The following is a 26,569-nucleotide window of genomic DNA, read 5'->3' on the forward strand; positions in this document are numbered from 1 at the left end:
CGGTATATAAGCACATACTGTAAGCTTTTACTTGCCAATATATAAACATGCATTATATCTACTATTATAACAAAATATATGACTTACTTATGACTTGCAAATGAGCAGTGCTTTTGACTCTCCCTGTGATAAAGCACACAGTGCCGCTCATGTCTTCGGATGTTTGTTTGAGAGTGAGCCTGTGAATGGTTCCCATTTTCTCCACCACAACTTTAGGACCGGGATGCAGCGTCTCCCCATTCAGGGTCCAGGTAGGTGCCTTGGCCACGGGCAAAGAGACTTCACATTCAAAGCATGCGTCTGCAGAAGCTGTCACATCCGTATCCTGCAGCTCTCTCACCATTAGGATTGACTGAGCTGTTTCAACAGAGGAAGTGCCAATCCATAGGCATGTTAAATTGTCTCAGCTATATGCTGCAAATGCAATGTTGTTGTTGTTGTTGTTATTATTATTATTATTATTTTAAGGTAAAAAAAATGGCAGTTCCAATATAATACAATACATATTTCACTATCGAATTTAGTAAAATCATACTAACGTGCAGGTAGCCATTTCATTGTCGTGACTTGCACTCAAAGTGTATGATTTGACATATTTAGCGATTTTTTTTTTTTTATATATTTTTTTTAAATGTATGATACCGATATAAATACGAATATACCATTTTAGATGCTTGGCAGAAATGTTTCGAATTAGATTTTAGGCTAATTAATAATGAAACGGTAGGTACTGTAGGAGTCGTCGCCATCTGCCGGTTAATTGTTGTAACTGCTGAGAACTTTTGGCGCGTACGGACGAGTGACAGGAGGCCGAAGTAAGTTGAACGCCCAGATTCAGAGCTTTGTTTAGAAATACACAAATAAATTAAGTAATTTTCATATGAATCGTGTTAAAAAGCACTGTATTTGGCGTCGATTAAGCGCTCGAATATTAAGACATTTACTTAATTGAGATTTGGCGTTTTTATTAGACAATATGTCGGATTAGCCTTCGTGTCAAGAAACGCCTTTGGTTTTAATTAAGAACGTTCCACTCAATAAGCAAGTTATTGATTGGTTGGTTGATGCAACATCCGAAAAGATACAGCACGTTATGGTTATGATGAGATTCGTGTAGGGATGCAGCAATATTCAACTTCTGTCCAAAACAATTTGATGTTGGTTTATATACTTGAAGTGAATTTTTGTTCAGCACAAAAAATGGATAAATATTGTTTTACAATCTTTGCCACAATCTCTTTTTATAGGTGTTCCTAATTTAAAATGTAGTATGTCGTATATAATGCGTGTTTATTTTTTGAATAATTTGCAAAAGCTCAAAAATCTTTTTTTTTTATTGTGCATTCAAATGAATCTCAATCAAACTGCAGTCGGGTAACTTCGACTATCTAAAAAAAAACCCCTAACAACTAAATACAGCAATAAAACACAATAAAAACATGTTAATTAAAAACACGATTTTTGAGTTTGAGTTTGATATCTATATATATATATATATATATATATATATATATATATATATATATATATATATATATATATATATATATATATAACCATATATTTATAGACTAAAAACATTGGTTAGCAAACAATGTGACTCCATATAATAGTAAAACAAAACTGATCATTAAGAAATACTTGATTTGTTTTCTTTTTCTTTCTTCATTTTTTATATGACAGTGATGTCAATCAAACCATAATTGGTGTAAAATCACAGAATTTGCCTCACCTTCAACAGTTAGCTTTGCCGAAGATGTGTAGTTTCCAACTTGGACGCTGTAAGTGCCCTCATCTTCTAGCAACACCTGCTGAATCACAAGTTTTCGATAGCACCCTTCACTGCAGATCTCAAAGCGCTCTGAGGGCAGGATGACATTCGGTCCCTTATACCAGCGAATGCTGCAACGCGGATTGGTCACAGTGCAGTCCAGTATGACGCGGGTTTTTTCCAGAGCAGTCTTGTCCTGAAGTGGCTTCACAATGTTTGCTGGTAGTGCTGTAGAAATTAAAAGTTGTAGTTTTAAGCCAGTTTTAACCGTTTTATAACTGAACAAAACCCCCAAAACAAATGTATAGATGAAACATGTGCTTTTTTTTTTGGCTGTTAGTCATTGCTGCTTTCTCACTTGGGACAGCGTAAATATCCAACGTCAGGTTGGCCACATCTCAAATCAGTTTAAAATGTGATAGCATCTGTGACTTGTCATCATAGGGGGAGACTAGCTTTGGATTTGTAGTGAATGAACTAAATACAGACCTTCCACCTCAAGGTAAGCTGTAGTCTCCACATTCTTGGCAACAAACTTGATTTCCCCGGAATCGTCTTCTTTAACATTGCAAATTAGGAGGAAGTGCTTTATCCCTAAGTAGGAAAAAATGGTTCATAAAACGTATGATCAGATACTGATGTAAATATTTTGTTCGTAATTTTAGGAAGAGCAACAGGTGCAGACTTTAGCAACAGGTGCTACAATAACCTTCTTGACGAATCTTGATGGTGCTGGTTGGTTTTATCTTTTCGCCATTCTTAAACCACTCTCCAGGCACATCATCCAGGGACACTTCACACATGAACACTGCATTCTGACCTTCTTGAATATCCAGATCCTCCAAACTTTGTATTATCTCAAATTCCCTCTCTGTTGAAATGTTAATAAACATAAAGGCATTCCATAATTTCTTAATGTACCCATTTAAAAACAAAGCAAGGGTAAATGGTTCCTATTTGGTTAAGTTCACCTCTGTACCAGTAGATGGCAATGTAGTACTTTACTTCATGAATGAATTACTTCAGCAGGATTAAGATTTGAGATTTAGTTTTAAATAATAAGGTAATCTGCAGATTAATATAGTGATAATTTAACAGACGTTCTGTTATTACCATAGATATCCACAGAACAGGATGTTGTGGCATCCCCAGCATCACACACATATGAACCGGAGTCTCCCAGTTCACACTTCAGTATCTGTAGAAAGCATTTTCTTCCCATTGAGTAAATGCGATGACTTTTTCCTGGTTTAAGCTGAACTTCATTCTGAAAGAAGAAGATACCACCCCTTCATTTTTTAAAGTTTTCCCACATAATTATTAGTAGTTAATCTTAACTACTTTTTAATGATTTTTAATTTGCAGCAACAGGGTTTTTCGAGGATATCATGTAATGTTACCTTTGTCCACTTGACGTCCACATTGTGGCGCGACAGCTCGCATTCGAGGGTTACACCAGATCCTTCTGGTTGCCTGATATCCTCAAGCTTTTTTAGAATTGATACTGGAATTTCTGAGGAAACAAAACAGTTGTCAGCCTATGTGAGAACAACGCTTTTGTTTTTTCTTATACACATTTTATTAGGAAAAACCAAAACCGGTGACAAAACCATTTTGATCGCATTTGAAAGGCTGTGATTTTTAAACCCAGTCAATATTTATATTCATTCAATTTACCTCTGGTTGCCCCGTTTGACTTTCGAGATCACATGAATCAGCTGTGTACATATCAATCTGTCTAGTACAACAGGAGCTTATTGTTTAACCATACCTCAGGTTTATGCCTAGAGGACTTTGAGAGGAGTCCTTTGTTGTTGTGGCGTTTACACGTTATTGTCATCCTCAGTGACAGCTCTGTGACTCCAAAGGATAAGCCCTATTGAGTGACTTGGCATAGAAGAGATTACCTTACACCGGCACCTTATGCTTGTGAATGTTTGAAATGTTTCAGTAGCTGTAGTCTGATCATGTGATCCATATCTTTTTATATGTGTAACCTGACACATGGTAAGAGCAGTAGCAAAGCTGTCTGTCCATGCCATTGTACTGTCATCAGTGTCTGAAATTTAACCAGTTTGAGACTTACATCATTGCTCTGGACCGTCTTACCTCCTACGACTTGTTGATCATGGCCAGATTCCACCCCTTATATGTTAATTCTTGCCAAGGCAATTAAGAAACAAGATACAGAATATTGCAAGCTTGTATACATTGCCGCTTTAAGTTAATATGAGTATATGGATGACCTTCATAGGTTATTTAAGGATTTTGGATATGTGTTTCAGATCATTTTGGGTGCCTGTTTTTGTATGGTAGAGTGTTGGAGAAAAGAAGTGCGGTTAAAGGGATAAGGGTGATTTAAATCAGTGGGGATTTGTGTAATTTCTGCACCACTAGTACACAAACAGGTTTTCTAAACTAACTAAAAATAACCGTTGGAAATAACAGATATCCTGCCCAGAACTTGTCATCGGTTGATGTCAGGCAGCTTAAGTACACAAAGTAATGTTTTAAAGGTGCCACACAGCCACATAGAAGTCAGCCTTTAAATGACATACTTTTAAATATCCTTCTACTTTAAACTAGAAAGTATTTTAATACTAAATCCCAGATGAGTATTTTAAATCAAAATGTCATGAATTGCATTTAAAAAAATTTTTTTTTAATGTTCTATAATGTTAACGTAGAACGATAACAAGATTTTTACATTGAAAGCAAAATCCAGTTATATATTTAAAAAAAAAAAAAACACAATAAAATGAAGTGAACAAACTAGCATTCTCTTACTGGCAAGATCTGGAGCTTCCTTAAGAATAATGTTTACCCATCCTTTTGTAACATTACACTGTGTCTGCTTTGTGACTGGCTCAATGCAATGTCACTGAAGGTAATAGAACCCACTATAATCAGTGATTCTGTCTATATTGGATGTAGGAAGTGCTTACGTCAGAAATAGAAAGAGGCACCAGTTTGCTGTCTGGGATTTGCCACATTGCATTGTGTGGTGTAATCAGTGGTTAGTGTAGACAGAATAACAGATTATACAGTGTTCTGTTGTCTTTTAACACAAGTGTATATTGTCTTACTGCACTGGCAGGTTTTTGCAGTCATCAAATCTCATGCTGTATTGCTTTTTCATGGTGGCTTTTGAGAAGTCTGTTGACAATAAGTAACTTTCACCTGCACCAACAATCTCTTTGTTTGCATAGTATAGACTGTTTTCTTAATATCTGCTAACTCTTTATTGTGATGTTCTCCAAACAGACATTCTACTGGCTATACATTAAGTATCTAAGTATTAAGTATCTAGTAAGTACATGTCAACTTATTCTAACCATACCAATTTTCTGATACTCTACACATGAAGGTTAGCAGATATGTACGTACAATGTTACTTACAGTCAACTGAGTGTGTTAAAGAGATTTGAAAATTTTTCTTTTTACAAATTATTTAAACATATTTAAACAATATATAAAACCAAGTAAGCTGTCATTAGTTTTGTAGTGAATACAATTACAGTACATCAAATTTATAAGCATAGTTTATCCTGGTGTTATTCTAAAGCGGTATGCACGTCTTTCTTTTTCAGACCAAAAAAGGAGAAATAATAATAATAAAAAGTTTGGTTGAGGCTTATTTACATTATGACGTAAGTCATGATAAATGATGATGAATAACACTACACAAACTACAATGCCTAGAAAATCAAAAAGTGTCTGTGAACTTTCTTCTCTGATGTGATCTACCAGACCCAAATTCAGATGACATTCAGAATGAAAACTGATGATGTGAACATGAAAAGCTAATTTTGCTGTTGCTACAACTGGAACACAACAAATATATTTACTACAAAGAAGAAAGAACAAGTCGCATGGAATCATTTTGTGAAGTTTAAAGCTAGTTTCTTTTCACTGCCATTGCAGTATGTCGATGATGACACTTTACAACATTTCTTCTTTTGTGGTTTAAAAAAGGCGTATAGCAAAAGAACAACACCTGGTAAATAAATAGTAATAATAAATAAATTTTCCTTTTGGAACTGCCACTTCATGCTTCTGCTGTAAAAACTGTTTTCATTTGCACAGTACCTTTAACTTCCAATCTTGCTAGTGATCTGACGTTCTCTACAGAGAATATGTAGGTGCCAGTGTCATCCAAGGTTAGGTTGGAGATGGTTAGGCTGTGTACTCGTCCTTTTGCAGTCATACGCAATCGGTTGTTGTTTTTGAGAATGTGCCCATCCTTCTGCCACACACCATCCACATTGCCATGTGACAGCTCCACCTCAAAAGAAGCCGTCTCTCGTTCGTAAGTCTGGATCTCCGTTAGACCTTTCCGAATCTTGATTTTTCTTGCTGTGTGAGAAGCACAGGTTGTTAAAGGCAAAAATGTTTATTTTTTATAGGTGATGCAATTAGATATCAGAGAATTGTTTACAAAAGAAAGACAGATTAAGATGAAAGCTAAAGGTAATAAAGAGGAAAAAATAGAGCAACAGTTGTTGAATTAGTTGGCACGGTTTGTTCGCTTGGTGTTAGCAATACACTAAATCCTGCCTTCGATCAGGGCTATGCCAACATTTTTTTTAAGTTTTCCAAAACAGACAGGCAGACAGGCATTCCCCGTGGAAAAGAGGGGTTTATTTTAGAGAGTTGGTGACACCACCCTAGATTTTGAAGGCCAGTGCATAAATTTAGCTGCAATGAAAACAGATCCAGATTCATAGTTGGTGCCAGGAACAGCCAAAGTGCAGACTTTCTCTCATCACTTGCTCATTTGTACAACACCGCTTCATCATCTTCACCTATCCTCAAAAAGAATGTATCACTAGTAATTAATTGTTTGTTTTCCGTGTTCTTTATTTTATCTTTAAAAGTTGCATTAAGAGATATTAAAGATCTTGTATGGTAGCTTTGAAATAAGCTCATAACTTTATCAAAGGCAATGGAAATCAGTTAAGAGTAGATCCACATTAAACTTTTATCCTCCTCTCATAATATCTGTATTTCACAGGCAACTAAAAGGAATTAAAAGGTTACTTAGCCAGGACCTTTTACCAGCTCTTGATCCAGTTCTCATTTGGCATGCTTAATTAAATTATCATAACTCTTCTGATCTAATGTCAATACAGAAAGCTGTTCTCCAGGACTCAGTAAGTAGTTTGCCAGTCACCTGTTTGCTGCTGTCAAACCGTGGAACAAGTGTCACTAAAGTAGCTGCCTCCTGCTCGCATTACTCTTGGTCACTTGATTCAGTTTGTTTAAGACAACAACATCGCAATGGGCAGTAATGAGGGACCATCACCATAAAGAAATGCTAACAACAGCACATAGTGAGAAAGAAAGCAGCAGAGCAGACTCACGTTCCACAGTGAGCTTGGCTTGTGTGCGGTCATGAAGGGTTTCACAGCTGTAGGTGCCTCGGTCTGAAAGGGTGAGTTTGTGGATTGTGAGAGAATGTTTTGGGCCATTCTGCTTCAGGGTGAACTTGGACCCTGGATGTATAACCACTCCTTGTCTCATCCACTGCACCTCGGCAGTCTCAAGGCTGACCTCCACCTCAAGTGTTGCCTCACCAAACTCCTCTGCAACCACTGTGTCCATGATCTTTGTGAAAAGCACCTGTGCCTCTGAATACAGATAAGATTAAATGATAAGATCTTTCCCATAGCATTTTAACACTTTAAGAAAAGTCTTTACATTTGAAAACCAACGAGCAGAGCCAATGATAATTACAATATTTCATGTGCTTGGAGTATGGCTCCTCATTCTACATTGCTATAGTGCTGTAGTAACACTTGTCTCTGTCAGTTAAGTGTGGAATTCTAACTGGAGAAGCTGTTAAGCACAAGCCATCATAAGCACCTTTTCAACAATTCAGGCATGTCTGAAAGGGTCATTATTAAACTCAAACATGTTGACATGGCATTAAAGACCTGCACAGGTTCTTAAAATATACCACTCTCTGCATTCCAAATATTATGCTGAAGAAAGTTGTAGAAAATTACCTATTAGCTATATGATTACTTCATAGGTTGATGCTATGAATACATGTTCATCAGTCATATTCATATTGATTTCTAAGCAAATGAAAACCAAGTCCAGCAGTTAAATAATAATAGATGATATTCTACCTTGGACCTGTAGGATTGCTCTGGAAATCACACCTTCAGCCTCGGCTGTCAACTTGCAGCTATCCAAGACTTGGCAGTTGTTGATATGCAGCATATGGCATAATCCATTACTTGAGATGTTGAACTTCTCATTTGATGAAATTGGCAGGCCATTCTTAAACCAGACCAACTTTGCATCCTCTGGAGATACCACACACTTAAATGTTGCGTCTTCTCCTTCCATGACAGTTATGTTGTGTATCTCTGCAATAAACTCCACAATGCGAGGGACTTAGGACAAGAAGGAAATTGGCATTAAATTAATATGTGATTCATTCATGATTTAAGGTCAAGCTTTATGCATTTTTAACAGATGTCCTTTGGTAGAATTTAACTTACTGTTGACCACTACAGTTGCTGATGTCCTTTCATCTTTAGATTCACAAGCATATTCTCCTGCATCATCTTCTGTGACATTGTGTATTGTCAGGCTTCGCACTCGACCCTCAGCTCTGATTGTAAAATGTCTATTTGGTGCAATCTCTTGGCTGCCCTTAAGCCACTGAACATCTCCTTTTGATTTGTACAGTTCACATTTTAAAACCACATCACTACCTTTGAGTCCCGCTGTGTTTTCTAGTGGTTTGGAGAACTTCACCTTCATTGCTGATTAGGGAACAATTTTGACAGAGTATTACTAGAGATCTTTTACAAGCAGCCGCATATAAAAACTTTGTAGAATTTCACAGCCCCATCCCTGGTCTTACCTTTAACGTTGATACTGAAATGCATCTCGTCAGATCCCACATGACACATGTATTCTCCAATATCACTTTTCTTAAGTGGGTTAATAGTGAGGTAGTGGGTGTTACCATCACTTGTTGTGTGGAAACGATCACCTCTGACTGGATCATGGCCCCTCTGCCATTTAACTGGGGCATTGACCCTGTTAACAGTGGCACGTAGTGTCAGACTGTCTTCTTCATAGGCTGAAATATTTGTTCTTTCATCTTTTTTGATGAATGTGAACGGTGGTTCTGTGGAAAAAAATAAAAATTATTGTACGCAATGTTTTAATTGACACTTTTGAAATTGGGTTCTCTTGGCTATGCTACTGTTACATTTACCTTGAACTGTTAGTCCGCTTATCTTTTTGTCATCAATGGCATCACAGATATACTCTCCAGAGTCAGATGTCTGAAGTCTTGATATCACAAGCTTCCTTGTTGTGTCTCTGCTTTCAATGTGTGTGCGTGAATCTTCTTGTAGTAAATGTCCATTAAAGTACCACTGGACTATAGCATTTACCCGAGATACCTCATATTCCAGGATTAGCTCATCTCCTGTCATTAAAATTTGGTGTTCTGGCTTCTCTGAATTTCCAACAATGGACACTGGAGCCTCTGAGCAAAAGAATTAGTTATTTTTTTAAAGTACACTGTCAAAAATATATGTGTAAAGATAGCAGTTTGTCAGTGGGGCAGTACCTTCAGTGGTACCTTCTATGCCTAATGGTACCATAAGTGCATAAATACAATATAAAAGTGTACTTTTGAGGATACTTCCCCAATGACAAGCTAAAGGTAAATTTTTTTATGGTTTCTTTTAAACTATACATGCATGTCTCTTATTGTTTACATTGCCTTTTAACAAGGATTACCTTCTACAGTAACACTGAAGACAACTTTATCATCTTGTGCATCACATATGTACTCCCCTGAGTCCTTCAACTCAGCGCTCAGGACAATCAGGGATCTAAATGTGCCTTCCTCTTCACAGATGAAATGCTCATTTTCCTCAATCTTCTCATTGTCTCTAAGCCAACTGACCACCCCATTTGGTCTTGAGATTTCACATTTTAACACTATGGCATCAGATGCTAGAAATCTGCGTTTTGTTTCTATGTCAGATTTCCGTAGAATTATTAGTGGTGGATCTGGAAGGAAGACGGTAGAATTTTTGTTAGTTGCAGTGATGAACCCATTGAAGAATTTTAATCTGCTTGTCACAGAAATATACCTTTGATTTTCACTAAGAAATCCATCACGTCATCTCTAGCATCACATACATATTGCCCCGCGTCTTCAAAAGCTGCAGAGTGAATGGTTAATTGTCGACTTGTGCCATCCTCTGTGATAGTTAAGTTGCTGTTCTCTTCAATCTCTTCTGCATCCTTCTTCCAACTAACTTCAGCATTTGGTCGAGATACTTCACACTCAAGAACCACAATATCTCCAACAAGTTTCTCTACTCCATAGGCCATTTTCCTTGGCCGAATAAATCTAACTGGTGGCTCTGCATGAAGAAATAAAGTCATTATAGACATTGAGAACTGAAGCTGTTTTTATTATTATCTTTGATTAATTTGTTGGTCTTTGACACACCTGCAATGTTGACAAAGAAGGTCACAGAGTCATCAGCAGTGTCACAGACATATTCTGCCGAGTCTTTGACAGTGGGTTTGGGGATAATAAGTCTCCTGTAGACACCATCAACCTCCAGAATTAGGCTGTCACTCTCTTCCACCTCAAGTCCATCTCGATACCACCGTACAGCAGCATTTGGTCTGGAGATTTCACAGCTCAGGACCATCCTCTCAGATGTCTGTTGGCAAAGTTCCATTTGGGACTGACTTGGAGAAACTATGCGCACCGGTGGTTCTATATGGAAACATGGAAAAATGTACCTCTTAATGCATGTTTCTGATCATGCTCACTTTGTGCAAATTTATCAATGCATGGTATTCCAAAGAAATAAAGAGTCTTCATCATCTGCTGTCCAGTTGAGTATCTTGATCTGATCTGTTTCAACTTTCCTTCTGTTTGACATCTCACATCTCTATATGCAATACATTTTAAACCTAAATTTGATACCTTTAATGTTTATATGGAAGAATATTGAATCATCAGCTGTGTCACAGACATATTCTCCAGAGTCTTCAACTCCACTGTGGAGAATTTTTAGTCGTCTGTATGGACCTTCTGACTTTAGCTTTATGTTTTCACTCTCCTGTAGTTTCTGTCCATCCTTAAACCATGTGACCTTTCCATTTGGCCGTGAAAGTTCACAACTGAGGACAATTTCTTCAGGAACGTAGCGATCAAGGTGGACATCTTCCTTTGGATATACAATCATTACTGGAGGTTCTGTGCCGCAAAAGAAAATAGTTACACAGCTTGTAAATTTTGTCAGACTTTGAGTTGTTGGTATGAATATAGACATATTTACTCTCTGTTTTACCTCTTACGTTAACTTTAAATGCTAATGCACTATCTCCGGCACGACAGGTGTACGTCCCAGAATCTGATAGTTGAGCTGAAAGGACGATCAGTCTTCGTATAGTGTTTTCTGCCTCTATGAGGACATTGTCACTAGACTTTAGCTCTACTCCATCCTTGTACCATTGTGCAGTAGCATCTGACCTCGACAATTGGCAGCAAAGGAGTAGATTGTCTTGTTCCACAATATTTCTGTGCAGATCATCTTCTGGTATGTAGGCAAATGTCACAGGAGGTGCTGCAATGAAAAGGAAACTGACCTTAGTTTTATGTTGTGCTGCTTTTAATTTGTCACTCAAGTAAGACATGAAGCATGCAATTCAAGCACTGATGATGATTGCATGGGCAGCCCTGTATAACTTTCTCCACTCTAAAAGCCAAATGTAATACAAAGAATAAAAGAATACAGTTAATGAAAGCTTTGTGAGAATTAAGTGCTGTTAAGCACAGATAATAAAGGTTACATGCTTGCCCAGAGTAAATAGTTTCTTTAAAAATAAATAGAAACAAGATGCTGGTTAAATAGCATCTAAGGATAGTAGTAGTTGGTGGAAATGCTGCAAACAAACTTGTGAAGCTTCAGATATATTCCTGCATTAGGGAAATGGTTAAGGAGCCCATAAAGCAGCAAGAATGGATCTGTTGAAAGGTAGAGAAGAATGCTTTCACCCAATGAAAACGGAACTCTACAAAATGATGTATTTGTTAGTTATATAACAGAATACTTTGGATATTGTATGTCACCTTTAACATCCACAAAAAATTCGCTGATATCATCAGCAGTATTACAACTGTAAAACCCAGAGTGGGATACATTTGCTGATTGGATAACCAGTGTCCTCAAGGTGTGCTGTGTTTGGATGTAAACCCCAGATTGAGGTAAGAGCTGTAATCCATCCTTGTACCATTGGACCAGGGCTGTAGGATCAGATATCTCACATTGGAGAATGATTGGCCAGCCTGCTTCAACGGACTTGTTCTTCTCAATCTCAGGAACAGCTGAGAACATCGCTGGTGGAGCTAAGAGGATTTTTGTTCAGTCAAATTCATAGAATTACCAAAAAAGCCTTTCTAAGATATAAAAACTAATGAAATGAAATTATGAAAAAGATTAAAACTTACGTATGACTAATGAATGAGACATTTTGCAGATTCCGAATGTATATCACAAGTTTGTATCTCATGTTATTTGCTACTGTAGTTCTGAAGCATATTCTTCTGGTAATATAAGTTAATGAGCATGTCTAAATTAGGTGACATTATCTATACAATATAGTAATATTGTATAGTAAGTGATTCGGAAGATGTTCAAAAACCTTTATAATCCTATTTACAGTTTGTATCAGCAAAAGTGAGGAGATCGTTTTAGTGTTTAACAAGAGGGGCTTTTATTATTTGGTTATGAATGTTTACTTTGTTATACTTTGATAAGGGCAAACAGCATTTAGTGGATGAAGCGTTATTTGACACATTGTTAGTGGTTTTGAGAAAGTATGTAGACTCAAAATCACCTGCAACATCCACCTTGAATGCTATGCGATCATCTACAGCCTCACAGCTGTACACGCCTGAGTTTTTGAGCTCAGCTGACTGGATGATCATTCTCCTCATAGTGCCCTCTGACTGGATGTCAAGTCCACTGTCTTGTTGGAGTTCGACTCCATCTTTGAGCCAGGAAACTTGGGCAGTAGGATCTGAGATTTCACACTGAAGTATAATGGGACAGCCTGCTTCGATAAACTTGTTCCTCGCAATTTCTGGGAGTGCTGAGAACCTAATAGGGTGTGCTATGAAAATTTGGAAAATTAAAAAAAAGTAGATTATTGACAAATTAATTTGTGCCAAAAAACATGAATCGCTTTTAAATATTTTAAAAGACAATTAGGCAGTCTTAACCTACAAATGTGTTAGTCACATGGTTTGGTATTATGTTATCAGGAAGTGAGAGAAGCAAGGTTTCAGTGGGTGGTAAAGATGTTACATGGGGTCCGTTTTTCAACAGGGAGTGATTAGAAATGAAAGAAATATATAATGTGCCATGAAACAATAGTTAATTGTGTGGTAGTGTTGTGAAAATCACCTTTAATGTCCACCTTGAATGATACAGTATCACCTGGAGCATGACAGGTGTTGTTTCCAGTATCAGACAGTTCTGCTGATTGAACAGTTAGTTTCCCCATATTTTCATCTGTTTGGAAATTGAGCCCATGGTTTGCGGCCAGTTCTTTACCATCTTTGCACCAGAGCACCTCAATGGTTGCGTCTGATAGATCACATTTCAGAACATTTGGTGAGTCTACTTCAGTGGACTTGTTCTTCTCCACTTCTGAAATTGGAATGAACTTCAGTGACGGAGCTACAAAGGTGTGAATGGCATAAAGTAGGATTGGGCGTTATGACACTATATTTTGTGGTAATGGTAAAGTTGAAACTGTCTGTCTTTAGATACTTAACTCTAATATAGTATAGTGTTGTCAAAAGTTTCACCTTCACCACTCGTTTGTATACTGCAATTTTAAAAATTTCCATTTCTGCTAACATCTGAGCTCTGTTTGTCAGAATCTTAAACACCGCTGATTTGCCATAGTGTTCACATGCTTAACAGTGTTAATAGATGTGGTTTATGGCAAATGCTCCTAGGTGCTTCTGTGTAAACGCACAGTGAAGAGCAAAACGCTGTACGATTGATCAAACTAAATTTTGTCAGTAAAGCCGGTTCTGTGATTAGTAGTAAATCTCCCATTACCGTCTTTCAGGTGGAGCAACATTTACTACATAGAGCCATAGTTCTCTGACAAGCAATGCAAAAAAATCACAGATAATACAATTGTATGATTTTGAAATTGAAGAAATCGTTAGCGATAACAGCAGCAATTTGCGTAGATTCTCAGTGAACCATGGCTCTTTGTAGTAAATGCTGCTCCTTCTGAAAGCATGGAAAAATACCTCTAATAACATATTTTTAGTCCAATTCACCTAATTTCAGTCAAGTGTTTAAATTAAATCCCTCTGTGAGATGATTACACAAAACCATCTTACACAGAATAAGGCACACAACATATCTAAACAGTAATGTTGATTAGAATTTCATGGTAGATAGTATTTATTATAATGAAAATTATAATAAGAAGAGCTCTGATAAACCATATATTGCTGTACTATGGCCAATCCACTGTGTTTAAGAATCCGCTCAACAGTGCTGAAATGTTAGCGGGAAATGGACCTTTTTAAAATTGCAGTACCGATTGGTACCTGGTAATTCAGTACTTTTTACAACCATTGTATAGTGTATAGTGTTACGGTATTTGTGTTTGCATTGACTGACACACCTGCGAAGCACACTCAGAGAAACCACCTCTCTCAGATAGTATGTGCCATGCGATCACGAATTCGGGACGTGCATGATGTTAAATATAGTTATTAAACGCAATAAGCTGTGAAAAACTAACTATTGACAGTGGTCACACATTGACTGACATAGCTGAAGCTCACGCACAAAATCCGTCTCTCAGACAGCATGCGATTGCGAATTCCGCTCTCTTCTGTATCTTATTGCACTCTTCTGTATCTTTTACACTTGAATGGTCAAATACACACACAGTTATTTCAAAATGTCCATTGTGTGGAATATTTACGTAAACACAGCTGCTTATTTAAGTAAATGTAGATAGAGGAGAGGAAACTGTATGTATTTCATTATATTGGAAATGTGCATTAAATGAAAGCAGCTTAATAGAAGAAATAAGAAAATAACTCACTGCTCTTTTGTCGCTTTAATAAGAATATATTTATTTAAACTGAATAAATATAGTGAACACTATGCAGGTTTTTTTTTTTTTTTTTTTTTTTTGATTTATTCAATTTCTGTAATGTTTAAATTTACTTTATCTGGAAAAAATATTTTGATTTGGACCTTTGTTGTATTTGTCTTATTTGTAATTTGCTTCTTAATTTTAAGAAGTTAGAATAATAAATAATAATAAAAGTAATAAATTGGTAGCAGGATTTTTGTCATGTCATGAAATAAGATTTTGGTCATATCGCCCATCCCTAGTGTAGAGAAGGAGCTGTGTGATTTAGTGGAAAATGACTGGCTAATGAGTTTTTCTTCTTCTTCCTATTTATGAATGTAGGTGCTTGAGTGACAGTAAACACTACTTTTAAATGATAAAAGCCAGAGTCAAAAAACTATTTGCCTTCTATTTCTTAATAACCACAATACGTAGCTATAAAGGAGATTGCTTGATTTGCTCTGTTTACACACATCTCATGTGGTGTCTTCATGAAAGGAAACATCAAATCACCTTTGATTTCCACATGGAATGAGATGGCATCATTGTTTGTCTGGCAGATATATGTTCCACTGTGACATAATTCAGCACTTTGCACAGAAAGTGTTCTCATCGCTTCCTCATACACAGTAACCATACCATCTTGAGGAAGCTCATTCCCATCTTTGTACCATCGCACTTGTGCATCAGGGTCTGAGACTTCACATTGTAGTTTAAAGGGTCTTCCTGATTCAATGCATATGGTCCGTTGAGCCTCAGGGACACTGGAGAACGTCACAGGAGGAGCTACAGACAATTTTGTACAGACATATTTACTTTTATATTGTTTTTTTTCTTTATAAAACATACATGCATCTTAAGAATGGGTCAAAATATTGACTAACATTTAGTGTTTTATGAAAGAGTCTGTGTGGCATGAATATATTGATTATTCACTGTAATGATTAATAAAATGGGAAGAAAACACAGAAAACAGACATGAACTTCAGAATATAAGATGAAAAATTAGTAGCGCAAGAGTAAAAGACAACAATCAAAGTCACAGATATTTTACAACAAAGACAAAACATGGGCAACAAACATCAAAGACAAACATACTGAAAATGAATTTAGTTGTGTTACTTGTGTATGTATCAGGTCTTTGCCACTGTACATTTGTTAGTTGATGGGATTACCTGTAGTATCCCTAAGAAGTATATCAGTTTTTGTAAACTATTATTAGTTTTTGTAGTAGTAGTAGTAGTAGTAGTAGTAGTAGTAGTAATCAACATAAATACTAAATAGTAATTTTCTTAAATGTACTTGATAATGCCAATTTGAAAAAATGAAACTGATTTTACTTGAACATTTCCGGATACTGCTGTGAAAGGCAAATTAAAATAATAATAATAATAATAGTTGATCTACTGAAATGCTCATCCGCAGTAACAACATTTTACAGCAACCTATTAGTGTGGCTTTTATCCGAACAACAGTTTCAACAGAGTTAGTAACCATTGCATGATTGAAGTGGTTAGTTTGGTAATCGGATGGATTGAGCTGGCGTAGATGACTGATGAATCACCTGGTAGGTCCACTGCAAACTGGACGGTGACATCATCTGTCTCACAAGCATGTTCTCCAGAGTGAGATGGCTCAGCTGTTTTCACAACAAGAGCTTTGCAAATATCCTTAGATTGGGGGATAATGTCACATTCTTGGAGTTCCTCACCTTTCTTGTACGGACACACCTCTGCCATTGTGTGCGATACCTCAGGTTGTGTAAAATTAGCAATATCTGTTCCATCATTTGACTTGCTCCTGTCAGTCTCATGGATAGTTGGAGTTTGCAAAGATGTAGCTAAGGGGTTTAATTTAATATGTTTTAATGCAAGCATATAATTTGACCTAAACAGGTAATACTTAAAATAAATAACAATGACAAAAAATAAATGTTATACTGCATTGAAGTTATATTCTGAGTATCAGTATCATTTACTGACACTGATAAGCACTGAGTATATCATTTAATCATTATTAACTTGTTCTTTTTTTAGATCTTGTAATGTTTTTTTCCTTTAATTTTAAAATGATAAATGCTAAAATGACTGGAACTGATGTAGCAGTGTAGATTTAAACTAGTTTAAAATCACCTTTGACATCCACCTTAAATATTATGTCTTCATCCTTTCCCTTGTAGATGTTTACGCCTGATTGACCCAAGTCTATAACTGGAACATTCAATCTTCGAACACTTTCCTCTGATTCAAGCATATGTTCACTTTCAGAGTAGCACTGTATTCTGTCGTTGTAACAGTGAACTGGAGAATCACCTTCAGTGGGTCTGACAACTTCTGGTGGTAGCGTAAAGAATTCTGCTTTATGACAAAGTTCTTCAGTTTTGAGGAGACAAAGCAATGTTTTTTTATCGTGAGTTATCTATTAAGAGTGTAAGTGTAAAACAATTTGGTTGACTAGGGTACAGAACATTTAAGCAAAAGCCAGACAAAGTTAGTTGCTTTTGATCATTAACGGTGCGTTAAAAAAAATCTCGAGTCACCTTTCACTTCCTCTTGATGTACAATAAATTCATCCTTGGTAACAGTCACATATGCTTCTTGCGAACACATCTCTGATGACTGGATGAGTTCTTTCTTTGTTGTAGGTTTATTGAATATTACGGTTGTCTCATCTTCTTGGCAGGATATGGATTTTTCTTGGATTGTGTGGTCAGATTTCTCAGTTAGCAGTACACTGGAACAGTCTGCATCAGTGCTCTCATCCATTCCACAAACTGGTGTGGAATTTGTCCTTGAAGCTAGGGATATTTCAAGTTATATGAAAAGAGACATGTATTACAATTGTGACACATTGCATTGTATACTTTTAGCTAAATAAACTGCACTTATTAATAGCTTTACACTCAATAACCTTACTAGAGGCTTGTATCTTTTTTTTATTACTTATATATTAAAAATACACAATTTGGGCTAGAAGTTAGATTCAAGATGATAATAGAATTTTTTTAGTGAGGTGATCTTTGTTAGATAAATATTTGGTGATGGAATTCTATAGGTAAATAATTATAAAAAGAAGCTGTTTTCGTTTTGTTTTTAAGTCAGTAAGTTGAAGTTTTCTGAGTTATTCAGATTCAGTAATGGATCCGAATAGAGAAGAATGACGTTAAGTGGTTGTTAGGTGGTAAATGTCAATGGTATATTTTGCTCCCATCATTATTTGCAGAATGATGGAGCTAACTATTTAAATCACCTTCAACATCCACCTTAAAAGCTAAGACATCTTGATCCATGTCACTCTGTTCGATTGCAATGTGATTTGAGCCTTCATCTTCAGAAACTGGCGTATTTATCTGACTTGCTGGTTGCAGCTGTGGTTGTAGCATTGGTTGTAGTTGTGGTTGTAGCATTGGTTGTAGCAGTGGTCGTATCTCTGGTTGTACTATTGGTTGTAACTGTGGTTTTAGAATTGGTTGTAGTTGTGGTCGTAGCATTTGTTGTAGCTGTGGCTGTAGCATTGGTTGTTGTTCTGGTTGTAGTATTGGTTGTAGCTGTGGTTGTAGTTCTGGTTTTAGTATTGGTTGTTGCTGTGGTTGCAGCATTGGTTGTAGCTGTGGTTGCAGCATTGGTTGTAGCTGTGGTTGCAGCATCGGCTGTGGCTGTTGTTCCTCTTCAATCAATCTGACGGTTGTAGGTAAAGACACTGGGGTATCCCACTGAATCTCTTCTCCAGATCTTTCCGTGGAGAGATTGTTGTTCTCTTTATCAGATCTGATCTCAGCCTCAGTTCCTGAAGTTCTCAGGAACTCTTCTATAGTTGAATTGTTTACACAAAGAAAAGATGAAGTTCTTTTCTGTCTGAAGTTTTTCATAGTCAGAAAAGCTTTTAAAGATGTAGTTTTATTGATTGGTTAATTTTTAAGAATATTTCAAGATTGTAAAAATGTAAGAGTGATGACCATATCACATAGTGGTCTAAAACAAGCCAAACAGTGGTTAAAACACATATTAAAAACAAAACACAATTACATAAAAAGTCACATCACCAACTTTCATTCACTCAACTATTCATTCTGTATTTCAGCTCTCTGTAACATAATTCAGTCAAGACAATACTGATGATGATTCTGAATGACACATGGACAAGATGACCCAAGCAAATGTAGACGTGTACAGTTTAAGTTTAAATGAAATGTGCTTCAATGAAGAATGAAGACAGGTAAGTCTACTGAATGAGTGTTAGTTTGGAAGAAGGGTTTGCAGACCAACTGGATGTTGGATAAAGACATAGCATGAATTAGTTTTGGGAAGGTAACCAAGATGCAGGGGACCAGCATCTCCAGGAAGAGCCATTGGATAGTTAATACCACCCTTGTTAGTGGCACAGAGGCACTGGGTTAAATGCTTGAGTTGAGGTAGCATTATATCACCTTTTATATCCACAGTGCACTGGACAGAGTCATCAAAGGTCTCACCACTGAACACCTCATAGTGAGACAGTTCTGCTGTTAGGAAAGCCACAAAGAAAACAATAACTGACTTGCTTCAGCCACTTTAATGCTCCTAATTCAGAATGGCGTACAAATAAGTGGCAAACCACCTTGGTCCATTTCAAATGGGATGGGATCATCTGGGATCATCTTTTGGCTGTTTACTTGAAAAAGAGATGTCTCTGGTGTGTGGATGGCTACACTTCCTCTGGACAGCTCTGAGTGAACTTCAGATTCAGATTTGGGTTCAAATTCAAATTTGGAATCAAGGTTCAAATCAGGTTGAAATTCAGGTTCAGGCTCAGATTGAGGAAGCATGACCTTTTCTTCTTTTGTCTCGCTGACATGTAGAGTGGTATTTGAAATTTCATAATGTAATGCAACAGGTTCCATTTCTTCAGTACATATGGTCTTCTGAACTTCAGGATCAGCCAAAAATGTTGGTGGCGGCACTACAGATGATCATTGACAGAGGAATGCTTTAATCAGTGTGAATGACTAATTTTCTAAACTCAGAAAGACAGAACCAGTTATGGCTATTGAAGCCAAGGACATACAAGTAACATTGTCAGAAAACATTTAAAGAGATTTTTTAAAAGCTACATAGAGCACAAAGTTGTTAGTCCTCACACAAAAACATTAAGTAGATTAGAAGCAAATATTTGAAAATCACCTTGGTCTTGAACATTAAACTGGATGACATCACCCGTTCTCACACAGTCGTACCATCCAGAGTTAGAGGGCTGTGCTGTCTTGACAGCTAACGTCCTCCTGGTACACTCCGATTTGATATGAGGCTGACTTTTTGAGATGAGCTCTACACCATCCTTGTAACAACACACATTGGCATTTGGATCTGAGATCTCACCGTGCAAATCAGTGGAGTAGTCTGCTTCAACCATCTGGTTCTTCTCTGTGTCTGGTAATGCTGAGAGCATCACTGGTGCGTCTAAGGGTGATCCGTTGCATTATTAAAGAATGTACATATTTAATATCCTTTATTAAAAAGCTATCTAGACTGCCTATCTGTGATTTCTCAGACCGTCTGCCAAGAAGCAAGTTAAATAATGCAAAACATGTAACATCTGTATCAAATCACTGCCAACAAGTTGGATGCAATGGTGAGGGCATGTCCATAACAGCACTGCTAAGAGACGTAGACAACAAAAAGCTTGACTGTTAGTTTGCAACTAGTTTTGCAAATGTGTTACTGGATGTACAAGATTCTCAAAAAGTCATATATATCACCTTTGATGTCCACTGTGAACTGGACAGAGTCATCAGATGATTCACAGCGGTACAATCCAGAATGACTGGGCTCAGCTGGATTAACTACCAGTGTCCTTTCATCTCCCTCTGACTGAATATCCAAACCAGTCTCAGGCTGAAGCTCTGTATCATTGTGGAACCAGCTGACTTGGGCTGTAGGGTCTGAGACCTTACAGTGGAGTTCAAAGTGGCCACCGGCTTCAATGCATTTATTCCTCTCAGCTTCAGGAACAGCTGAGAACCTCACCGTCACAGCTACAGATGATGGTTTATATGACAATCATCAAGAATTACAAGAAATTAACGAGATTAAAGACCTATTGCTTTAAGATAACATGCAGTAACTCAATATACAAGAACATTATGACATAATGAAAAGATAATGCAAAATTGTAAAGTTAAAGCAGAATAAAATGGTGACTGAGGTACTAAAGAATGTGACAAAAGAGCAATACAGAAAGCAGTGATTGTTAGTCGCATAATTGCAAGAAGACACATAGTTAATTTGTAAGTAAGGAAAAATTTGGCCAAAATCACCTCTTATCTCCACATGAAACTTGATGACATCATCCTTTGTTGAGCAGCTGTACACACCGGCATGAGACGGGTGTGCTGATTGAATACTGAGTATTCTCATGCAGTCATCTGATTTGAAGTCTACTCCAGATTTTAAAAGGAGCTCATCCCCATCTTTGTACCACTGGACTTGTGCAGTAGAGTCTGAAACCTCGCACTGCAGAACAATGGGCCAGCCTGCTTCAATGCACTTTCTCCGCTTAACCTCAGGGACAGCGGAGAACCTCACAGGTGGGGCTATGGATATTTTACAGTGTTTAATTCCTTACTTTATGGTTTTAATAGTATTTTTTATTAATATAACTAAAAAGATCTGTCATAATTAACTTGTTTATCTTAGTCATTGTTTGTCAGGCAAAATAAAATTGTAATTTCATTCTCTATTAAACATTTTAATCACCTTTAACATCCACATTGAAGTGGACAGCATCACCCCTTGTCTTGCAGCTGTACACCCCTGAGTGGTAAAATTCAGCTGACGGGACAGTCAGTTGCCTCTGTGTGCCCTTGGACCTGAAGTCTAGTCCACTTTGTGGTAGAAGTTTCACACCATCTTTATACCAGGAGACCTGGGCGAGTGGATCTGAGAGCTCACATTGCAGTGCTATCGGTGAGCCTGCTTCAATGGACTTGTTCCTCTCATCCTCCAGAACAACGATGAACCTCACTGGTGGGGCTATATGTGTTTTGGTTCAGCATTATTTGGTAAATTTTAGAGATTCGGAAGTGCAATATTCCATTGTTGGATATACTCATTTGAAATTGATTCATAAGAATGCAAATGAATGTTATTAATAAATGCCTTCCTTCTTAGATTTCCGACATGTCAACATTATGTAGCTGATTAACAACTTTGAAGAAGGGAATAGTAAAAAAAGACTCACCCTCAACCTCCACGTTAAACCTGATGACGTCATCAATAGCATCACAACTGTAAACTCCTGAGTGGGAGAAATCAGCTGATTGGATGACAATTCTCCTCATTGTTCCCTCTGACTGGATGTGCAGACCTTCCATTGATTGAAGTTCAACACCGTTCTTATACCAACGAACCGGTGCCTCGGGGTCTGACAGCTCACAGTAGAGCACTATAGGGTTACCGACCTCCACAAATTTGTTTCGATCCATTTCAGAAAGTGGAGTGAATTTTACCAGTGGAGCTGATTGATGGGAATATATAAGCAAGTTCAACAACACGAGTACAACAGCTAATATCCTCATATGAAAATATATCAGTGCAAGGAAATCAAAGTTAGGTGTATACCTTGTATATACAAAGCAGCAGAATCTCGAATTCCATAGGCAATGAAGGTGATCTCTGCTCCATTGTCTGTGTCCCGTACCCCACGAATGCGTAGAGACTGGTGTGTTCGTGAACGCCTTATGGAGAAACGGTCATCGTCTTGAAGCTGATTTCCATTTAAGAACCAAGTGCCTATAACTGAGGCAGACAGCTCAATGGTAAAGCAGGCATCCTGACCCTCTGGCACTAAAGCATCTTGTAGAGGTGCTTGGATTCTGGCAACTGGAACTGGAATTGGAAATGAAATTTGTTAGTGCTTTTGGTTTCACTTTATTTTAATGGTCTATTTGATGGAACATCCTGTTGACAATAACAGTGCTCCTACATGTCAACTAACTTTCATTAGTGTGTTAGTAGACTGGTAGCACTGGGGTTAGAATATGTTGACATGTTCTTGAAAAGTTACCTATAGTTAGTAGAATATCTGTTGGGAGATCGTCACAATAAAGAGTTAGCAAATAATAATCAGACAACCTACTTATACTCTATTATAAGGTAGTTGACATGTAGTTGCAAAGTGAGTTATTGTCAACAGAATATTCATAAGGGACTATCATGCTTTTTTGTGTATGCAAATGATAGCCTCAAACAGGAGCTTACCAAGGTGAACTGCTCGAGGAAACTCTACATTCCCACTTCTTCCATATTTGTTGACACTGCATATCCGAAATCTGTAGTCTGCCTCGCATGGAACGCTGTCACCAAGAATCTCCACTGAGGTCGCAGAGTCTGTGGTCAAACATTGCAGCCACTCTTGTGAGCCAACCTCTTGCCTCTCAATTATATACCCTGAAGGTGGATTCTTCCGAGAGTCTTGTGCTGGAAACCAGGAAAGGAGAGCTGCATTTGCTCGTTCTGTGTTTATTTGTACCCCGATAGGACAGCTTGGTGGACAGTGCCTTGCAGCTGATATTGACAAAAGAGAAGAAGAGGTTAATTGAAAATCAATACATTTGCGCATTGTGAAACAGGTGTGTACTTATTCCATACAAATGTTTTCATACCTTTCACCCGTAGCTGTGACGACGTCTTTGATCTACCCACATAAAACATGACCATACCAGAGTCTTGTGGTGTGGTGTTGACAAAAACCAAGATGTGTGTCCTTCCAAAGGATTTGAGAATGGTCTGATGGGTCTCCCGTAGTTCTGTTCCATCTTTGTACCAATGAATGTCCATTTCTTCCTCCTCCACTTCCACACAGAAGGCTGCATTTTCCCCCTCTAGAACGTCAACTTTTCGTGGCAGTTTTCTTACAATGGTACCTTCAAGAATAAGTTTACATTGAGTACATCAATGTTATTTTTGATTGTAGTCAATGAAGTTATACAGTTGCAAATGCTCAGAATTAGTTTTTTTTCTCAATGCAGATGCAGTTTTTTTTGTTGTTTTTTTTTACCTTTGACTGCTACCTCTGCAATGCTTCTGCCCCCATCAGCCATCTCACAGAGATATATCCCATCGTCATCAACTCCAATATCACGGATTGTAAGTCTGCGTTTTGTACCCCACTCCTCCATCCCATATTTGGCTCCAGGCTGTAGTCGTCTGTCTTCTAAGTACCATGTGATTGGAACAGAGTCCTCAGGAACTTCACACTCAAGAACAGCCAAGTCCCTCTCCCATACTTGCAAGTCATTCAGTGGTTGCTTAAATCGGACAGGTGGCTCTGTTGTAACAAGATGGAAAGAACCCAAAAAGGAAAGTTCTTAAAATGTGTTTTTATGTCACTAATGGATGGGTCTGAATTATCTTTGCAGAGATGCAGTGGCAACATATAAAATACCTACCCCTCATATGTTGTGTTTTGGGTGGTGATGTGCTTGATGTCCTCATCATGCTTTTTAACTAACTAACCAACAAGACAGCCTTAATATGAACCAGCTTCAACCAGAAAGACCATGCTTTGAATAAATTAGCCTTGATCATCCTAGATATTCATGCTTAAAAATTCAAAGTAATCTAGTTAATATTATTAAGATGTTAATGAGATCATTTGTAACAATGTTGTTTTCATATTGCTACACATTTTAGAAAGTTATTGATATACTATTTTGTGGAATGTTCTTGTTTAAAATACCTATGAAAAAATAAAAAAAGTGAAAAAAGGGGGAAAATTCTGAAAATGTGCTGGTCCAGTTAGGTTTACCATCAAGATAAAATTACTGAAAACATGATTTGACATTGAAATTTTGTTTCTTATTATAATTTTTCATGTTTTATGTTTTTTTGCGTACCCTACTAAAAGGTATGTAGCTTTGATACATATGTCTTAAAGAGTATATGACATCCTTGACAGTATTACTATTTTTTTGTCTTGTTAATGCAAGCTTTTGTAGTCATACCTTCGGTTTAGACTTTGAGCTTTATGGAGTTGCCTGGCTCTGATACAATATAGTCATGCAAAGCAATCAGTTTTGACTGTTTGATGGTCCATGTGAGAAATATGAGCTTGCCTCCAGAGATTTCTATCACATGTGTGGGCCTCAGGCCTTTCAAAGCCTAAGTGACTTTGCAGATATAGGACTGAGTGGAATCTATTTCATGTTAATGAGTTTGGCCAGGTCAGGTAATTTTAAAGCTCCCTTGATGCATTTCATACAACTAAATCATCATAAAAGTTACCGTTAATTACAGTACCAAATGCTTAACACAACAGAGGGCAACTGGATCCTTAATTGTACAGGCCATATAAAGTTTATGGCATATTTTTAAAAAGGTCACTTGTATTTATCAGCATTGATCGTATCCCAAATTCAATGACTCTTACCTTTGACGATAAGGTGTACAGCACTCAAGGTTTGCCCTGCAGTGTTTGAAGCAGAACAGACATAAACTCCATTGTCCTGTTGTTTGCAGTAGAGAACTTTAAGTGTGAAGTAACCCTCTCTGTCTTCATACAAAAGATACCGTCTCCCAGACAAGATAAGTCTCCCATCTTTCCTCCATAATATTTCTGGTTTTGGCTTCCCTGTTACATAGCACCGGAATTTTGCATGTTTCCCTTCCGTCACTGCAAACATTTTCACTTTGGCTGAGTTTGGCAGTGGGTCATCTTTCAGCCTAGTCGCAACCTGCCTGCCACTTCTCTGTTTTCCCTGATGTGCTTTCCAGTGGCCATTAGTGTATCCATTACGGTTCCCTTCATCTTCATGTCCTGGTCCAGCATCCACCAATAGCACAGCCCCCGCCAGACTTTCTCCAGATTCATTCCTGGCCTTGCATGTGTACACCCCTCCATCTGGTGCTCTTGTCTTGAAAATCTTTAGTTGGAACCATCCTCCATCTTGATAGCTGATGGCGAAATGTGTGCTTTCAAAGATCTCATTTAACTTTTTGCCATCCTTCTCCCACATCACTTCTGGTCTAGGATTTCCCCATAGCTTACAGGAGAACACAGCATCTTCTCCTCGTCCAACTCTAGTCGAGAGGGGCTTGATGAGGAAGCGGGGCTTGTTTTCCTCCCGAAATTCCATCTCCTGTGCTTCACCTTCTACTTTCAAAGTGGCTGCTGCGTAAGTCTCTCCAATGCAGTTCTTGGCCTTGCAGATGTATTGCCCACTGTCCTCCATTGTCACAGAGGTTATGATAAGGTTATAGACATTGCCATCCTCAAACACCCGATATCTGCCCTCTGGATGAATCTTCTCATTGTTTCTCTCCCATATAACTGCTGGTCTGGGATCCCCCCCAATTTGGCATTTCAGAACTGCATCTGTGCCACTTTGTACTACCACAGGACGAGGGTAGGCCAGGAAACGTGGCGCTCCACCAAACACATCCATCCCTGCTCGCTTGCCAACCTCCGCTCAGATTGACAGGCTACAGGCATTCAGTCTCTATATTACTTTGGAAGAATGTTGTTGTCCGGCTGTTTATCAAGTCTCTATTCCGAAAACAAAGAAAATTACATTTAATACATGCTCTGATAATAACCAACAGATTCATACATTACACAGTATGTCCTATAAATAACAGGTTG

At 37.7% G+C, this 26,569-nt stretch overlaps 1 protein-coding gene across 25 annotated transcripts in view; it reads right to left on the bottom strand.

Moving 5' to 3' along the window:
* The window catches only part of obsl1b (obscurin like cytoskeletal adaptor 1b), a 32,331-nt gene that overhangs the window by 3,232 nt on the left and 2,530 nt on the right, over positions 1 to 26,569 (bottom strand). Inside the window, exons 2-38 of one of the 25 annotated variants that reach the window (XM_043248317.1) lie at positions 25,358 to 26,473; positions 23,987 to 24,256; positions 23,592 to 23,852; positions 23,188 to 23,493; positions 22,549 to 22,815; positions 22,169 to 22,444; positions 21,685 to 21,960; positions 21,246 to 21,521; positions 20,688 to 20,963; positions 20,113 to 20,388; positions 19,550 to 19,891; positions 19,380 to 19,451; positions 18,203 to 18,760; positions 17,493 to 17,750; positions 17,086 to 17,325; positions 16,518 to 16,793; positions 15,467 to 15,739; positions 13,243 to 13,518; positions 12,674 to 12,949; positions 11,907 to 12,182; positions 11,125 to 11,400; positions 10,758 to 11,030; positions 10,269 to 10,544; positions 9,904 to 10,179; positions 9,545 to 9,820; positions 9,012 to 9,287; positions 8,652 to 8,921; positions 8,284 to 8,550; positions 7,906 to 8,175; positions 7,135 to 7,401; positions 5,861 to 6,127; positions 3,172 to 3,284; positions 2,885 to 3,038; positions 2,481 to 2,642; positions 2,261 to 2,365; positions 1,733 to 1,999; positions 88 to 357 (exon numbers count right to left, since the gene is read on the bottom strand). In XM_043248317.1, coding sequence (XP_043104252.1) covers positions 88 to 357; positions 1,733 to 1,999; positions 2,261 to 2,365; positions 2,481 to 2,642; positions 2,885 to 3,038; positions 3,172 to 3,284; positions 5,861 to 6,127; positions 7,135 to 7,401; positions 7,906 to 8,175; positions 8,284 to 8,550; positions 8,652 to 8,921; positions 9,012 to 9,287; positions 9,545 to 9,820; positions 9,904 to 10,179; positions 10,269 to 10,544; positions 10,758 to 11,030; positions 11,125 to 11,400; positions 11,907 to 12,182; positions 12,674 to 12,949; positions 13,243 to 13,518; positions 15,467 to 15,739; positions 16,518 to 16,793; positions 17,086 to 17,325; positions 17,493 to 17,750; positions 18,203 to 18,760; positions 19,380 to 19,451; positions 19,550 to 19,891; positions 20,113 to 20,388; positions 20,688 to 20,963; positions 21,246 to 21,521; positions 21,685 to 21,960; positions 22,169 to 22,444; positions 22,549 to 22,815; positions 23,188 to 23,493; positions 23,592 to 23,852; positions 23,987 to 24,256; positions 25,358 to 26,372 — 10,411 coding nt within the window. In that variant the 5' untranslated portion in view covers positions 26,373 to 26,473. Of the gene's footprint in view, positions 1 to 87; positions 358 to 1,732; positions 2,000 to 2,260; positions 2,366 to 2,480; positions 2,643 to 2,884; positions 3,039 to 3,171; positions 3,285 to 5,860; positions 6,128 to 7,134; positions 7,402 to 7,905; positions 8,176 to 8,283; positions 8,551 to 8,651; positions 8,922 to 9,011; positions 9,288 to 9,544; positions 9,821 to 9,903; positions 10,180 to 10,268; positions 10,545 to 10,757; positions 11,031 to 11,124; positions 11,401 to 11,906; positions 12,183 to 12,673; positions 12,950 to 13,242; positions 13,519 to 15,466; positions 15,740 to 16,517; positions 16,794 to 17,085; positions 17,326 to 17,492; positions 17,751 to 18,202; positions 18,761 to 19,379; positions 19,455 to 19,549; positions 19,892 to 20,112; positions 20,389 to 20,687; positions 20,964 to 21,245; positions 21,522 to 21,684; positions 21,961 to 22,168; positions 22,445 to 22,548; positions 22,816 to 23,187; positions 23,494 to 23,591; positions 23,853 to 23,986; positions 24,257 to 25,357; positions 26,474 to 26,569 lie in introns of all 25 variants that reach the window. The other 24 variants (XM_043248319.1, XM_043248318.1, XM_043248315.1 and 21 more) reach the window with 24 other exon arrangements.

The sequence above is a fragment of the Puntigrus tetrazona genome, chromosome 9, assembly GCF_018831695.1.
Source record: "Puntigrus tetrazona isolate hp1 chromosome 9, ASM1883169v1, whole genome shotgun sequence".
Taxonomy (NCBI): Eukaryota; Metazoa; Chordata; class Actinopteri; order Cypriniformes; family Cyprinidae; genus Puntigrus; species Puntigrus tetrazona.